Source organism: Suricata suricatta, chromosome 8 (genome assembly GCF_006229205.1).
Source record: "Suricata suricatta isolate VVHF042 chromosome 8, meerkat_22Aug2017_6uvM2_HiC, whole genome shotgun sequence".
NCBI classification, from domain to species: Eukaryota; Metazoa; Chordata; class Mammalia; order Carnivora; family Herpestidae; genus Suricata; species Suricata suricatta.
The window spans coordinates 118,635,361-118,652,750 of NC_043707.1; the positions used below are offsets into that span (position 1 = coordinate 118,635,361).

The 17,390-nt window shown below is 52.2% G+C and overlaps 1 protein-coding gene across 1 annotated transcript; it reads right to left on the minus strand.

Annotated features, from left to right (window-relative positions):
- Nucleotides 1–2,265: 2,265 nt before the first annotated feature.
- Nucleotides 2,266–11,008, minus strand: LOC115297731 (antizyme inhibitor 2-like). The gene is made up of 10 exons (XM_029945860.1): nucleotides 10,826–11,008; nucleotides 9,685–9,858; nucleotides 9,057–9,229; nucleotides 8,299–8,433; nucleotides 6,949–7,114; nucleotides 6,254–6,401; nucleotides 4,086–4,186; nucleotides 3,109–3,326; nucleotides 2,790–2,832; nucleotides 2,266–2,355 (listed from the first exon to the last, which is right to left on the minus strand). The coding sequence occupies exons 1-10, from the start codon at nucleotides 11,006–11,008 to the stop codon at nucleotides 2,266–2,268; spliced, it is 1,431 nt and encodes a 476-aa protein (XP_029801720.1).
- Between the last annotated feature and the right edge of the window lie 6,382 nt (nucleotides 11,009–17,390).

Sequence of the window (17,390 nt, forward strand, 5' to 3'; positions counted from 1 at the left end):
CCAAACACAAAGACCTCTTCCCTGCCCCGCCCCATCCCCAGCCAGAACCTAGTTTTTTACTGAGAAAAGAGAAGCAATCAGAAGAGAACCCACTTTCTCCCGCGGACCCCCATGTGCCCTGCCTTCTGTTAGCTGGGATGCGCTGTCTGAGCTCCCGCCCAGGGCACCGGAGTCTCACCCCCTGCTCACCCTCCCAGCCACCCACCTGAGGTTCCGTGTGGGTGACTGTCTCCTCTCTTCGGCATCTTAGTTATTGTCCCTCCCAGCTGGCATCCTCATAATCCTACAAACAAGCTATAGTATCTCTCATCTTAAGCCTGATGGGATGTACCCTTCTTCCAACCACCCTTCCATGCTCTGCAGCCCGGTCCAACACAACTCCCTGGAATCGGTGCCCCCACCCCTACCCCTACCCTTCACCCCCGTCCTCTCTGCACCTCACCTCCACCACCTTCCTATTCTCTCCCCCAGAAAGCCTCTGGTAAAGAGCACCAGTGACCTCCCTTCCCAATCCCCCTCACACACCTCTGGGCAGTATCTGGGCACAAGTGTGTGCCTTGTGTCTTCTATGCTCACTTCCTGGTTGGCCTGGGTGGCCCCAGGGATGTCAAGTTCACCCAGAGCCTTCGCCACCCGTGTTTGCATCCTCTGTCCTGAGCCCTGGTCCTGAAACCAGATACTCGTGTGTGACTCCATCTTGAGGTTGAACAGACCTCTCCAACTTGACTCGTCAAAGCTGAGCTCTCAGCTCTCCCTGGTCTTGAACTTGCAGTTTGAAATGCCTGGGACTCTTCTGACCCAGGTACCACACGGCCCCTTGCTCGCTGCCCTTGGATCTCTGCTCCCACACCACCCCTCACGCTGGCCTCTCCCTGTCCTTTCACCTAAAATAGCACATCTTCCCTCACTCACTATCCTCTGGCTCTGCTTTATTTTTCCTCGCAGTGTTTATTGTGTCCACTGTATGTTGTGATGTATTTATATATCTGCGTTTGCTGCCTCTTTTCCCAATGGGAAGGCACGCTCCGTGAGGTGGGTTCTTGCCCATCTTCTCCTTGTGTGTTACCTGCACCCAGAACGCTGCTCGGTACACACTAGGCCCTCAGATTTCTGCTGAGTGGATGGATAGATGGGTAGATGGGTGGGTAGATGGATGGAAAGATGGATCAGTGGATGGATAGATGAACGGATAGCTAACCACCAGGTTAAAACACAAGGGCAAAACGCAAAACACACCAACATTTCTTGCATCTGCATAAAACTTTATGATTCCCCTAAAGCCCACTCATGTTTGTGCTTCCAGAAACCTCTGAGGGGGTTGGGGTGGATGTTCCCTCCACCAATTTTCAGGCACCCAGAGGAGATGAATCGGGAACAGGCTGGCTGAAGGCCGTCAGAGCCCTGTGGCTTCCTAGGGCAGTGTCTGGAGCCTGCCCCTGCTCACAAATCTGGGGGACGATCCTCTTTAGTCCAGGGCCGCTGGGAGATTTCTCTGGTGTTGGCTGAGCCGAGGAGGTGACAACAAGGCTCGTGGGGCTCACTCTGGAGGACGGGAGGACCACTGCAGGGGCCGGGCAGTGGAGAACGTCTCATCAGCAGAAGCTTAAAAGGGACACAGGACAGAGGAGGTGGGTGGCTTTGGCCTCCGGGCCTTCACTTGCTGAAGGAATGTGGCCGGTCATCCTTGCGTGTCCCCACGCTCACCTCTGCCAACCTCCTTCCCTGCAAGACTCCTTTTCTTTTGAGCTCAGAACTCCCCCAGATCCTGTTTTTAAAGCTTTGGCATGCCTGGAGAGCACACGGCAGCGTCCACCCTGTTTTGTACCTGGCTGTATTCCTACCTTGTCCGTCCAACCTCCCAACCTGGGGTTTCTGAAGCTGAGGCCAGGTTGGAGGCACTCAGCTGGCCAGCCCCCTAGCTGGTGGTCAGACCCACTATGCATGCTCCCTGAGGATGCCCAGACCACGGGCAGCTAGAGGCAGGGCCGTGGGCATGAACTGACCTGGCTTGAGGATTTGCATCATTCGACTTCCTCCTCTCAACAACCCTGGAGGAGGGATACTAATATTAGCCTCTCTGCACAGATGGGGAAACTGAGGCACTGCCAACAAGCTCCATTGTGGAAGAGCCTGGCTTCACTGCAGGCCCTTCTGAGCACTCCAAAGCCAGTGGAGTGGGTGCTTCTAGCTGCTGCAGACCTTTCTGGAACAGCACAGGGCTTGCTAACTGAATGAACGGAAGCAGGAAAGATCTCAAGGTACCGGTCAGTGCAGGCTGCCTCCCATCACGACGTAGCCTCCGGGGCCACTTGTTGTAAAGGTGAGGGTTCTCAGCTCCCACCCCAGGACCAGGGTCTGGGAGTGGGATGGGGTGTAAGGGGCAGGGAGGGCGGGAGTGGCTGCCTGAGGAGCGAGCCTAGACATCAGGTCCACTTCGAGAGATAAACCATTTTGAACTTGAAAGTTGCCTCATCAATTCAGAAACATCCAATCTTCTGGTCTCCCCAACCATGGGATCCCCACCTCCCCAGCCCACGTGTCCCCACATGAGGGTACCAGTGTCTGGAGCACGTCCGCGCCACCTCCCAGCCTAAGGTGCCGTCCCCAGCAGGCTCCTGTGGAAAGATTGTGCCAGTAAAGGAAGGTTCTAAAGCCCCCTCTGCACCTCAGGGGGTGAGCCCTAGGGTGGGCAGAGAGGGGACCCTGGGGCAGAGGCTGTGAGGGAACCGGAAGCTGTTAGGGAAGGAAACCAAGGAGCAGTCACAAACGGAGCAGAGGGTGGCCCTGACCATGGGGCTGAGGGTCAGCTGGGGCCCATCGGGCTGCCTGATCCTGCCCTCAAAGGCGTGTCCACGTCAGAGCTGTCCGGCCACCCAGCCGGACTGCCTTCGACTTACCCTGGGGGGAGGCTGTGACAGGGTCAATGCCAAAGGCAGAGGTCAGTGTCAAAGATCAGTCAGACCAGTTGGGCTTTGCTGGGGCCAGCTGCGGGGAGGAGGGCATTTCCTGGGCCTAGGGCCCCACAGCTTAGCCACAAGCCCCCCTTGCCAAGCTCAGCCCCTGCTGAGATCCCCTAGGTGGCCTGTCCCTTTTTCTCCCTCCAGACACCTGAGCTCGTGCTCCATGGCATAGCAGGTAGAGGCGGGCAGGAAGCCGTTGAAGGTGGAGCTCATGGCGGATGTATAAGCGCCCATGGAGGGGAAGACAAGCCAGTCACCGACGTCCAACTCGGGCAGCTGCACCTCCTCTTGGAAGAGCTTGTCAAAGGCATCGCACGTGGGACCGTACAGGGTACAGGGGAAGAGGGGCGGCTCTGAGCAAAACTCCTGCAGGGAGCAAAGGGCAGGGACTCAGAGAAGGAAGAGCCCCACTCGGATCCCTCAGCCTGCTCCCTGGGCTGGCAGGGCATGCCCCCAGGGCCCGAGCAGGATGGCATCAGCAAGGACACAAGGTGCCACCCATAATGACCACCCCCACCTCCGTGGAGTTTGTGCGCTAGCGACTGGCTCTGCCAGTCCACAGATGCAGGCACAGATGGGAGTTGGTTTACCCCTATAAAATAGGAAGATTTTATTCAATAATCGTTGGGATCACCTGGGGAGTTTTAACAAAGGACCAACACCAGGGTCTCTGATTTCAGCAGCCTAGGGCATCGCCTGGGCACTGGGGTCTTTTAAAGTTTCTCAGGTGACCTCATGGGGAGCAAAGCATGAGAATCTCTCCTTCTTAAGCCTCCTGCACCACCAACGTTCAAGGATTCTGGAAACACAAGCGTGTGCATGTAGAAAGATGCAGACAGATATGCACACGCACCTGCCCAGACTCACGCACTTACAACCCGCCGCCCTGCACAAGCGCAAATCAGTGCCCACACAAAGGGACACGCCCATACAGAATCACACATGCAAATGCACACAGGCATCCCCGTGTGCATCCTTGTATATGCACGTGGAATGATGGTCTGCAAACCACAGTCTGAACTCCTTTACCTCCTCCCCCCCAGCTACAAGGACCCATTGCCTCTCAGGACTGGGGGCCGGACTTAGTGACCTTAGCATCCAGGAGTGCCAAAGCCACACCTTTACCTTCACCACAATGGGCATCCTGGGAAGAGGCTCCCGGAGGAAGATTCGAAAAATGCCGTAGTGGCCATCGTTGAGAAAGTACAGCAGTTTCCGGCGGCCTCCTGGGAGCGGGGAAAGGGCAGGACGGTTGTGTGCATGGCCGGTCTCTGCATCAACCCACAACACCTGAGCGCAGCACCCTTGGGAGGGGCCCTGATCCGCTGCCCCGCGCTGGGTGACTCCTGTTCTCTGCTGCAGGGGTCCTCTTGAGCCCGTGCAAGGCAGGGGCCTGTCTTCTGGGCTCCGGGCCCCCCATTTCTCAGAGCTCCGTCACACTGTGTGCCTACTGAGCTGAGGTCACCCATGGCCCCAGGTCCATCAGGCATGACCTACTAGCAAGTGAGTTTCTTCTCAGCCACTTAAGTCTTTCCGCAGAATATTGCTTTCTTGAATCTAAACTCAGGATCGTACACTCTCCCTGCTTTTTAAAAAAATTTATAATTTATTTTGAGATAGCAAGGAGTGGGGGAAGAGAGAGAGAAAGAGAATCCCAAGCGGGCTCCACACTGTCAGCGCAGAATCCAATGCGGGCTTGAACTCACGAACCATGAGATCATGATGTGAACCAAAATCAAGAGTCCGTTGCTTAACTGACTGAGCCCCCCAGGCACCCTGTGTGATCCCTGTTAACATTTGGGGCACTCCAGCTACCACTTAGATGCCCACATCTTTCTGAAGATTGGTTTTCCCCTTCCGTGTCTTCTCCCCACCATCTTCTCCCTGGTGTCAGTCACCCCATCCCCTCCCCACTCTTCCCTGCTGTCACTGATCCTGTCTCCCACGACTGCAGCTTCAGTTGTCCCTAAGCCACATAGTCATGACATCTGTGAGGCCAAGAACTCAGCTCTGCTTGGCATGTGGCGCAGATACAAGCGCACCAGGCCGACCTGGGCCCCGCAGCACCACTAGCTGTGCTGAGTGCATAAATCACTTCCTCCCTGAGCCTCAGTGTTTTCACCTGCAACATGGGAATGACCCACAACCACCCCCACAGGATTGTTGAGCAGAAATGAGACAAATGATGGATTTCGTATATAATAGATATAATCAGCAGCTCTCATTATTGTGGAAATAAAAGTAATAAGCCCTACACACTTATTACTTGGACTTTTGTTAAACGATGGCTCAGATGGCGTGCTGCCTATCACAATATTCTTTCACGAGACACTTTGTGAGAAAGTGAGATCAGTTGTCCGAAGTGCCTCGGGATTAGAAGGGTGTGGGCCAGTCCTAGGTCACAAGGATAAGGGAGGAGATTAAAGGGATTTATAAATACTTATATGGCAATTATTACAAAGCCACAGAATAAAGACCGGGGGAGATCTATTCGTATTCTCTATCTTATTGTGAAATTGAGTTTCTGGTTAGCTCACTTTGTGAGAACAGCCACCCCACCCGACTCCTGCTACAAAAATAACAATCAAATAACTCTCCCGTGGTGGTCCATCTCAATTGCCAAAAGATTTCCTGTTACCCGAAGAGATGTCACCCTTAACCTTCAGGCCATGACAGCGACAATATCACCTTCCTGTATTTGTTGTAAGAGTTTGTCTTTACTCACCAGGGGCGCCTGGGCAACTCAGTCGATCAAGCCTCAGACTCTTGATTTGGGCTTAGGTCATGAGCTCATGGTTTGTGGGTTCGAGCCCTGTGTCGGAGCCTGCTTGGGACTCTCTCGCCCCCTCTCTGTTCCTCCCCTACTTGCTCACTCCCTCTCTCTCTCTCAGAAGTACATAAATAAACAAGAATTTGTCTTTCCTCGGTGTATTTTTTCGTTATAGGAGTCTGCACCTCTTAGAAAGAACTCGCTTGAAGAGTTTCAGACTCACAGCAGCAGCACAGGGGTCTGTGACCTCATGAGCTGTAGCCTGTGACTTTGCCTCCATAATTTATATTTATATATATTTGCCTCCACATTTATATTCACTGGCTGCTCAGGAAGAATAGAGACTTGGTCTTGGTTCTCTACCTCCCAGCCTCTTTGAGAACGACTCACCAGTGATATTAACAGGCTCATTCCTATACCCTTTAGGCACGAGGGGTAGATCCCAGGCCCTCTGCCCCTCCTCTTCCCCGGGGCCTGGGAACACCTGGACAGTGCCCTCTCCACCCAGTGCTGGCCCACCCACCGGCCTCCAGCACAGCCTTCTTGGCAATGATGTTGACAGCGGCCATGCAGACAGACGCCGTGTAGAATCGTCCAGGCTCCGCGATGATCTCAACACCACTCCCCTCAGGGAAGTCCTGGGCCAGGGCAGCACTGATCACTCTCGCCATCTACAGGGACAGCGAGACCCTAATTTGACCGGCCCCCATGTGGGAGCTTTACCTGCATCATTCCCCTTCCTTCCCGTAACAGCACCGTGGGAAGTGTTATTATCCCCACTTTACCAGCGAGGAAACAGAAACGGTGGCCCAGAGAGGGGAGGTGACTTGTCCAAGGACACACAGCAAGTGCATAGGCTCTAGCACTCTGTCTGAATTTGGAGCCACTGCAATCAATACATGGTCAGCAAAAATGTTTCCTGGATCGGAAGACAGCGAAGTTCTACCCAACTGCAGCTTAACCAGGGATGGGAACTAACACGTCTAAAGAAATATATAGAGCCAACACCCACGTGCTTGTATGTGCACACACACCAGGCACATATGGTCATGGCTTCGTCAACAAAGACAAATCCCAGCTACGTGCATGCAGGTGACTCGGTTCCAAGAACTCCCCCTGCACATACACACACACACACACACACACACACACACACACACACACACACACACTGTCCCCCAGGCCCAGCCCGAGTTCCCTCTCATCCTCCTCTCTGACCTCCTCAAACTGAGGCTCACAGCCTTCCGCTCCGGGGAAGCCCCCTCCGATGTCCAGGAGGCTCATGTCATGCCCGAATGCGCGGCCCATCTCAAATACACGCCGGCAGTCAGCGACGGCCTGCATGAAGCTGTGCGGTGTCTGGCAGTTCGAGCCCACGTGGAAGCTGCACACGCGTCACATGACACATGGAGAAACATGCATGCCAACACAGGGTCAGTAAGTGAGGGGCAGTGAGGGGCACTTGGGCGGCTCGGCCGGCTGAGCTCGGGTCATGATCTCATGGATCGTGCGTTGGAGCCCTGCATCGGGTTCTGTGCTGATGGCTCAGAGCCCAGAGTCTGCCTCCCTCTCTGCCCCTCCCCTGCTTGAGCTCTGTCTCTCTCACTCAAAAATAAACATTAAAAAAAAAAAAAAAGAAGAGACAGTCAGAAACACCAACAGGGTACACACACCAGCACATGAGTGACCACACCGGCCCACAGAAACATGCAACCTCGGACATACATGTGCGTGTCCCCAAGACACACGCATTGCATGTGACAGCCCTGGAGTCGCTTCTCTTCGCTGCTGCCTCCCAGTGTCCCCGTTGCAGGGCTCCCCTCTGTTAACAGAACCCCAAATCACAGGGCACCCAGAAGCAGGGTAGGCTGGGAGACCAACCAAGGCCAGGTAGGGTGAGGGGGGCAAGGCTCTTTCCTTGGGGGCAAAATTTAAGGCCAAAACACTAAGCCATCAAGATAAATGACATTTAATGTGGTCTTCTTATCAATTTCTTCTCAATTTTTTAAATGTTTACTCATTTTTGAGAGAGAGAGAGAGACAGACAGAGCATGAGTGGGAGAGGGGCAGAGAGAGAGACACACACACACACACAGATTCCATAGCAGGCTCTAGGCTCTGAGCTGTCAGCACAGAGCCCCACGTGGGACTCAAACTCACAAACCATGAGATCATGACCTGAGCCAAAGTCGGACACTTAACCGACCTGGCCACCCAGGCGCCCTGTGGTATTTTTTAAAAGCAAACTTGGTGCAAAACAGGCACAACAAATAAAATACAGACATTTTAAGTTTAAATTTAAAATCTGATATTTTCCTCATCGTGAATTTTTACATTTAAAAAAATGTTGTATGAAAATGTTATTTATCTAGAGTACTAAGTGTTCTGGCATCCCCTTAAATCTTGCATCCAAGGCGAAGGCCTTGTTTGCCCCGCCCGAGTCCCAGACAACATCCCGCCCCTTTGCTGAGGACAAAGGGAGCATCTTGAGGCCCGGGGGACCCGGGGCGGACCAGAGGCCGGAGATGGACAGTGTGCTTCCCACGCAGCGGAAGCCAGCGTTCTCACCTGGTTCCGACCACAGTCAACCCCAGGTCCCTGGCAGACTTGAGCAGGCATTCACACGCCTCCAGGCTTGCCCCGAACTTGGCGCTCAGGGGAAAGACGCTTTCACTGTCCTGGGTCCACAGCCGGAGGACCAGCCTGGCAGGGGGGGTGAAAGATGTGAAGGGTGCTAGACACATGAGCCCCGAGGCCTGGATGGTTTATCACCCCCCCTCCCCAATCTCTCTCCACTTCCCCACCCGCCCCTGCGTAGTTCCTTTGGACTGTCCAACCACGAGTCCTAAGGAACTAAAATACCACTTATAGACTTTTGCTGAGGCAAGAAAAAGCAAGAAATGATAAATACACGTTCTGTAGGTCTTCGTGGTACAGGATCAGAAATGTTAGCTAACTTTCCCAAGACCACACAGCATGTGCAAAGGCATCTGAAACGTGAGCCCAGGTCTCCCTGATCCTGATGTGAGTGCTTTTTCCATGAAGTCCCCTGACCCTACACCTCCTAAAACCTGCCCGGTGTCTAGGCAGACGTAAGCAATGTTGTTTTGGCACCAGTGTGTACTAGAGAAGGCATGGGCCCTGCTGACTCATATTCTACTTTGCTGCTTGAGCCTGTCTCCCAAGTCACCCCATGGGACCACCTTCATCTGGTGGCAGAGGCCCAGCTTCCCAGGCAGGGGCCCCAAGCCAGCAGATACTTGCTTGCTCTGCCTGTCACCACCTGCTTGCACCCTCCCCCCGCCCCCCGCCCCCGCTGCTCTCACCTGGCCCCAGGGTAGTGCTGGGCCACCTTGGTCAACTCCTCCTCACTGTCGAAGGTCAGGAGCTGCACCCCGTGGCGGGCAGCATACTGGATGTGGGAGACAGGCTTGCAGGGGTTGGCATAGATGATGCGTGAAGGGGCCACGCCCAGGCCCAACACCTGCTCCAGCTCCAGCTGGCATGGGTGACAGAGTCAGCAGCTGTCTTGCTGCCCCCCCCTCCCCACTCTTGGGGGACAGGAACCTTGGACATGCGCACAAAGGGCTGCCCTTGACTGAATCCCTTGACTCTGCACCTGGAACTGCCCTGGGCACATAGATGCTATTTAGGCTTCTAGAAGACTCTAAGGAAAGCATAGTTGGTCTCAGTGTAGAGAGGAAGGACCTGAGGCTCAGGTGAAATGGCTGTGCCCATGAACTCAAAGCCTGTGGTCCTTCACTCATTGGTTGCCTGCTGGGTCACATGGCCTAGTGGAAGGCCAACCACCCATAGTTCATTCATTTATTCCTTCAAAGACAAGTGTCAGCCACTGTTCTAGGTGCTGCAGTCCCCAGCCCAACGTCCCTAGCAGCTGGCCTTTTCCCCCAGGAGGTGTCAGGCCTGTGTCGGCAGCAGTGAACACAGGCTCACCTGGCTGGCACAGTCGAAGCCGGTGCCCAGGGAGGCCAGGACACGTAGCACCCATATGCTGTTGTTGCACTTGACTGCGTAGAAGGGCGAGACCCGCGGCAGGGCCTGGCAGAAGGCGCGATGACGGCTGGCCAGCACACCCAGGTTGGCTACCATGAAGGGGTCTCGCTGGTCCTGGCAGGGCAGGGAAAGGGGGAAGGGAGGCTGGGTAGTGCGAACCTCACTTCGTTTTCACAGTAACTCTATGTGGTAAGTGTTATTCTTATCACCATTTTAGAGATAGGGAAATGGGCTCAGAAACACGAAGTCACTGGTTCAAGGTCGTACAGCAAGTACAAGACAGGAATTGACCCCAGATCTTTTTTTAAAGTTTATTTATTTTGAGAGAGAGAGAGAGAGAAAGAGAGAGAGAAGTGGGGGAGAAACAGAGAGAGAGAGGTAGAGAGGATCGCAATCAGGCTCTGCACTGTCAGCGCAAAGCCCGATCTCACGAACCAAGAGATCATGACTTGAGCCGAAACCAAGAGTTGGGCACTTAACCGACTGAGCCACCCAGGCGCTCCCTGACTCCAGATCTTTAACACTTTAAACAGGGAGACATGTGGGCACCTGGGTGGCTCGGTCAGTTAAGTGTCCAACTTTAGCTCAGGTCATGATCTTGTAGTCCATGAGTTCGAGTCCCGCATTGGGCTCTGTGCTGACAGCTCAGAGCCTGGAGTCTGCTTCAGAGTCTGTCTCTCTCTCTCTCTCTCTCTCTCTCTCTCTTTGCCCCTCTCCCACTCACACTCTGTCTCTCTGTTTCTCAAAATTAAATAAACATTTAAAAAATTTAAATAGGGAGGGATTAGGGCAATAATCTTTGTAGATCAAAGCAGGGCCAAAATGGCTCCAACCTTTAACTAGGGAGCCTGGCACTGGATAAAATTCCACGTGGTGATGGGAGGTGAGAGAAGGGGACAGAGAAAATTAGTCCCTGCCCCAGTAGAACTGGGGCTTGAAGTAAATCCTAGTAAACTGACCTATAAAACCACAAAACCAAACGTCTTATTTCTTGGCCGCCAAAGTAGGGACTGTGACTTCCCCTCTCTGCTCCCCACTCCCTTCCACTCCTCACCCTCCCTCCCTCCCTTTCCCTCCTTACTGAATCAGAGAGCTCCTGAATCTTCTTTAGGACGACCTGCCAGGCAGATTCCCCAGGCTCCAGCATGATGAGCTCCTTTGGCCACAGGCTTCCAGAAGGTCCTTGACTCTCCTTTGGGTTCCCAAGGGGGCTGTTCGTGCCTGACCCTCCAACAGATCCCTCCACCAGGTACAGTCCCGGCATCCTGGAAAGGTCTTGCTCTAAGGACCTGGCCTCCTCCCTTCTCCCAGCTCCCTGCAAGTTCCAGGGGCCAGAGTTCCCAAGCCAGCCAGTCCTCAGCCCTCCCTTTCAGGCATAGAGAGCCCCAGGGCACCCTGGTGGATTTTCCCATCTGTAGGATGGGCCACTGGCCTGGTCTCTTCAGAGACATGGTGGAAGCCCAGGCAAGATGCACACATTGTGTCTACAGAATAGAAGGTTGGCATCCTCCCCCAGGCTCCTTCACACACATGTCCCCATTCACAGGTGAGAAGACAGAGGCGCAGGAGGGATAAGCGAGGAGTTCAAGATCTTCAGATTATGGGATTCAGAGCTGGGGCCCAACAGGTGATCTCATCCTGCAACCCCATTGTACACACAGGGACTAGAGGCTCAGAGAAAGGAGGAGACTTGCCCAAGGTCACCAAGAACCCGGTGGCTGGGATAAGACTGGTACCTGAGAGCCCTAGAGCAGCCCTAGGACCCACTCTTGGCCACGCATCCCTGAGACCGAAGTGAGGGCAGCCTTCCGACTCAGCAGTTATGACTGTACCCACGGCTCCCACTCCACACCCAGACTCACCTGGCGTCCATCACGACCTGCTTCCTCAGGCACAGCCCAGGGCGCTGGGGTCTACGGTGTCCTGAGCTTCTGGGAAATCCCTGCAGGAACATCAGAGCTCAGCCTGGAGCTCAGGGGCTGTCCCTCCAAACCTCAGGGCCTCAAGAACAAGCCCTCCTAGGTCACCCACATAGCAGACCCAGGGGAAGAAGTCAGATCCCTGTTAGAAGTGGACATCATAGCAAGGATCAGGGTTGAGGGACCCCAGCAACCCTGTCACCCACCGTCTCTACTTTACAGATGGAGAATCTTGGGTCCCAAGGTCTCCAGATGACTCAGCAAATCTGGAGGTGAAGCAGGAGCAGAATCAGGACCTCAGGCTTCAGTTACGAGCTGGTTCCACTGTCTCAGAACATGAGCTCATGTCTTCTCGGGCCATGTCTCTGCTCTCCATCAGAGCTTTAAATGTCTCACTGGAAGTTTCGCTGTCTACGTCACTCTCACCGGGTGTCCAGGCACATCCTGTCCCCACCCTCTCCCTACCCTCCCTCTGTGGTCTTCCCAGCTCTTGCAGGTTCACCTGCTGACCCTCTTGGGCTGAAGCCATGACTTTGGATCTGCCCCACCTCTGGGATGTCAGCTGTTGCCTCCTGCAGGCTTACACCCACCTCTGTGCTGTGACCCAGAGCCTCCTCTTCCTGTTTCAAGAAGGAAGACCAGCAGGGAGCCAGTTATTGCTAAGCCTTGGCCAGCCCTGCCCCACATTCTTCTTGCTTAAGGCCTCCCCACCTTTTTCCCCTCCCATCAGGAGCCAATGCCCCCACCCTGATCTCATCTCCCCTAGGCTCTGGGGCCTTAAAAATCTAGGAAGGGTCATGGAGTGCCTGGGTGGCTCAGTTGGTTAAGCGTCCAATGTCAGCTCAGGTCACAATCTCGCGGTTCCTTGAGTTCAGGCCCCATGTCGAGCTCTGTGCTGTCAGCTCAGAGCCTGGAGCCTGCTTCGGATTCTGTGTCTCCCTCTCTCTCTGTCCCTCCCTGCTCGTGTTCTGTCTCTCTCTCTCTCAAAAATAAACATTAAAAAAATCTAGGAAGAGGCAACAGGAAAAGCCTGGATTTGAGGACACGGAGCTAATCTTGTAACTTCTAGAGGCCTCAGGAATTCCACGTGTAAAATGGTGGGTGAGGGGGAGAAAGAGCTAGACGAGGCCTTCTGCTGTATAATTCCAAACAAGATGGTAAAGTCCGAGAGAGACTCCCACCTACTCCCGCCCCAGATTGATTCAGGTAGAACCGACTTCCAGCTTAGCTTCTGACATGCTATTAGACTTCAGGCAGGTGGCCTCCCTACCCCTCGGAACCTGTTCCATCATCGGCAACATGGGGGTAATAGACACGTCTGCACCACAGGGTGGCCATGAGGATTAAATGAGATGCATGAGGTGCCACCTGCAAAGAGCTGAGCCAAGGACCAGCACATTCTAGAAATCCTGATGACAATCCCAAGATGGTCAACAAGCCTTACTAAGCCCTAAGTAAGTATCAGGTATTATGTGAAGTTTGGTCTTCTAGCAACTCATGAGGCGGCTTCCACCCAGAGCCAGCATGTAGGGCAGCATAAATCTACATCAGACAGGAAATCCCCAAGGGATGGCAACCTTAGCACCAAGACAAGCTCAGTACCTGGATTAAGGGTGGACAAGAGGCTCCAGTGAGTCACCTGCTCAACGTATAGTGACACAGTCAGCCTGTGGCAGGGACAGCTGAAACCTTGCCCTGCCCTTAGGGGCTGCAGGTCCACGTGGCTGACCCCATCTTGCTCTATGCAGAGCTGAGCAGCCCAGATCGCCACGAAGCAGGGGAGCCCAGTGAGGACACCCATCTATGTCCCACAGCCAGAGTAACTCACCTTCCTCAGGCTGGCTTGCAACGAAAGACACACAGGTGAAGCTCAGACTCCTAACTGAGTCAGAATCCATCAGAACCAGAAAAGAACCTGGGAAGAGGGAACTCCCAATCCTTCCACCTGAGTGGCAGCTTGAGAGGAAGGGCTCTGTGTCCCTTGAACTCAACCAGAATTTGGGGTACGATTTAGCTTGGGAGGGCCATCAGTCAGGGTCTAACCAGGAAAATCAAATGCACAGAATTGTCTACACGGCTGATGAAGGATGCTGAGGGCCAGACAGGAAAGAGTGAAGCAAGTTGGGTCCTGGCAGGAAGTCATTTCCATGCCTGGGCTGTTGGGGTGAAGGGCGAAGGGGATGTTCCCCAAACCAGAGTATGAAGTCACTTCTTTGAAGCCGGAACCGTGGAGACAGAGGGGAGGGGGACTCATTCCCTGACTGTCCCAGGGACTCCCAGTCTCCTGCTAGCACCCCCAGGGACTGACCTCTGTTGGAAGCCAACCCCCTGGGAGACAAACCAGAGAGGCGGAGAGACAAAAAGATCTGGAGGCAAGGACACCCAGGATAGGCACAGGTGGTCAGAGGCTTCTTACAGATAGAGATATTTAACTGAGCCCTCAAGGATAAGCAGGTGCCAGCTAGGCTAAACACTAGGGGAGAATATTCCAGGCTCAGGTGGCAGTTAGCGCAAAGACTCAAAGGTGGGAACCAGCCTGGCACCCAGAGGGATAGAAAAGAATGTAGCCAATAGAAGAAGAGAGACGGGAATTTCCCAGGCTGTGAAGCTGATACATGTCAAGTATTAGCGAGGTCTTACAGAAGTGAAAGTGGAGGGGCAGAGTGTGGCATCCAGAGACTCTCTCTAATAAGAAGATTATCTGATCCAGACTCGATCTAGACCAAGCCAGGTGCTTGGAGATGGAAAGGCATTGCGTCCCTTCGCCAGCCTCCCTTTCCCTACTGCAGACACAATCCTGAAGGATGCTCCTTACCCAATTTCCAGTCCTTCCAGCTATATACCCCGCCCTGCCCTTTCTCCAAAGCTGCACTGGTTTGCTTTCTGAGTTTTCTTTGTCGGGAACATTTTCTATCATCCTGGAAGGTGTTTGAATCATGCTTCCTACTGCTTACAGGAATCATTCAATCGGGGTCAGATTCAAGGCATCAAAATACCCCCCCCCCAAAAAAAACAAGATGAGAGAAAGAAAGCCAGAGAAGAAAACTGAGTCTTACCAAACCTCAGTATGAGATTGGAAACCACACTTTGGTGGATCCCTTGGAGTGAGGTTATGATCATGGAATCACTTCTTATAATTCAACCTGGCTTCAGGACAGGGTGGGTCTGCTGGAGTGTGGACTTTGGCTTTGCTAAAGAAAGGCTGCAGATTTGGGCTTAGGACAGGAGAGATGGGGGTGCTGTCATCAATAGGCCCATACTTACCCTCCCTCCACAAAAATCCCCTCCCCCTCCAATGAACATTAAGCAAATATTTGAGGAAGGTTTATTTAATGCTGGGATGACTCGACATCTGCATGTGAAAGAATTAGGTGGACCCCTACCTCACACCATATGTAAAAATTAGCTCAAAATGGACCAAAGACCTAATATAAGAGCAAAAACTATAAAACCCTGAGAAGACAAGATGGAAGTATATTCATGACCTTGGATCAGGTAAGGATTTTTAGATATGACACCAAATGCAATGGGCAGAGACTCAGTGTGCATAGGATTCCTTTATACATGACAAAAACATCCAGATCTTAGATTGTGGTGACAGCTGCACAGCTCAGTGACGATACTGTGGGTGAAATGTGTGGCAGGTGAATTATATTCCAAAATGTGTTCTTTATAAGAATAGTCATTTAAAGAGACGCAAAATATTACTAGCCTATGGAGTTGGGTCTATGTGTTTCCATCCAGCCCTGAGTAAAGCAGATAGACCTTGGAAACCTTCAAGTCTGTGTATGAATAAAATCCAGAAACCTAGAAAGTGATTTATCTTCTCCAAGACTTGGGATTCCCACCCCTAAAGGGGGCATGGTAATAAGTACATGCAAGGTAAATATACTGACTCTTAGATTGCCAGAATCTTTGAACCAAAGCATCTCAGACCTGAAAGAATGTGTGGTTCAACCTCCTTATTTCCCAAGGCAAAAATCCCTTTTTCAACTTCCAAAATGGACAGACATCCCACTGCATTTTTTTTTTGCATACCCCCTGGGATGGGGGCTCATCCCCTCTGCTTTTGGTCAGCTCTGACTGATGCCAAGGTATTTCTTTAGAGTTAAACTGTCTCTTCTTGGCTGCCACTTATAGGTCCTACATTTCGGGCCCTACAGAATCCCTTCAGACCTGAAGTTTGTATCAATATGTCCTTGAAAAAATATGTTCTTGAGTCTGTCCTTTTCTGGGTCAAACATTTCCATTCTGACTTCCTTTTTTTTTTTTTTTAAACTCTGTGGTTTATCTAATGCAGAAACAAAAGCCCATGGAGTTTCACCACATGGAACACAGTGAGTTAGAGGTCACATGGTGACCCAATACAAGTCTACCCAGATCTTCTATTACAGACAGCAAAATGTGGATCCCTACTGGGTCTCCCCTGGGGCTCTAAGTTCCGTGTCTTGCTTCCTAGTCTAGGAATGGGTACAGCATTTATCAAAGAGGCATCTTGATAAACACAGCATCTGGCTCCAAGGACACTTAACTAGGTTGATCTCCACCTTCTTCAGCTCACCCAGTAACACTTGCATCTTGAGTCCCTCTGAGGCATGGTTGGAATGACTCACCAATACCCCAAAATTATAATGATCTCTGGAAAAGCAGAAAGATGGGTAAAACTGGCTCTCTTTCCTCAAGTAACCCCTAGTGTTGTGAGAGAAATAGATATGTAGGCAACCAGAAAGTGGGGAGGAAGACTTCTATTCCCATGTTATTCAACGAGACTCGAGTAGACTTACCCAAGGTCATATAATGACCAACATACAGAAAGTAGGAATTTGAACCCCGCTTTTTATTTTATTAAAAAATGTTTTTTAATGTTTTTTTTTGAGAGAGAGAGAAATAGAGGGTGAGCAGGGCAAGTGCACAGAAAGAGAGAGACACAGAATCTGAAGCAGGCTCCAGGCTTTGAGCTGTCAGCACAGACAACCCACAAACCACAAGATCATGACCTGAGCCAAAGTCAGACACCTAATTGACAGAGCAACCCAGGCACCCCTAAATCCCGCTGTTTTGATTTCATAGCCTCTGTTCCTAGGAGTTATAAGGCAGCATAACTCAGCGACTACACACATAGAGTTAGTGTGCCAAATGGAGACGATGATGGTGGTGGTGGTGAAGATCATGTCATTATTTATCAAGTGCTTACTCACTACCTTGCCAGGTAGCTAGCCATTGAATACACACAAAGCTTTCCAGTTGCAGTTAGAGTTATTATCCCCATTTTACAGGCAATGAAACCAAGGCACAAAGAGACAACAGAACAACAGAATATACTCAGTGGGACCGTGGGGAGTGATGAGCTAATGCATGGACAGCCCACAGCCTAGTGCTTTCATGACATTGGTTAAGAACGCCTTAAACTAGTTAATGGTAATGATAATGTTGGCATTAGAAGGGTCTCAGAGGTCATCTAAACCAGGGATTTTGCATTTTTTTTGTCTTAAAAACTAAATTTTGGGCCCTGTAGTGGATGTCTATCAATGTCTGATGGATGCTCAACATCTTTGGACACCTGTCTCACGTGAAAGCAAGAAATGGACTTTCCTAGACTCCCTTGCAGCCAGGATATGTGAGAGTATGACCCGGGCTCTATCAGGCTGATCTGAAGGCAATCTGGGGACCAGGTAGATTTATAAAAGTGACTCTAGTGGCCATGGCGTGCGGTGGTGAAACAGCTGT

Coding starts and splice junctions, on each gene's coding strand:
- LOC115297731 (XM_029945860.1), bottom strand. CDS start 11,008: ATGCCGGGACTGTACCTGGTGGAGGGATCTGTTGGAGGGTCAGGCACG. Junction 9,230..9,684: donor GCTTCGACTGTGCCAGCCAG/GTGAGCCTGTGT, acceptor CACCCATGCCAG/CTGGAGCTGGAGCAGGTGTT. Junction 6,402..6,948: donor GTGAGCCTCAGTTTGAGGAG/GTCAGAGAGGAG, acceptor CTGTCCCTGTAG/ATGGCGAGAGTGATCAGTGC.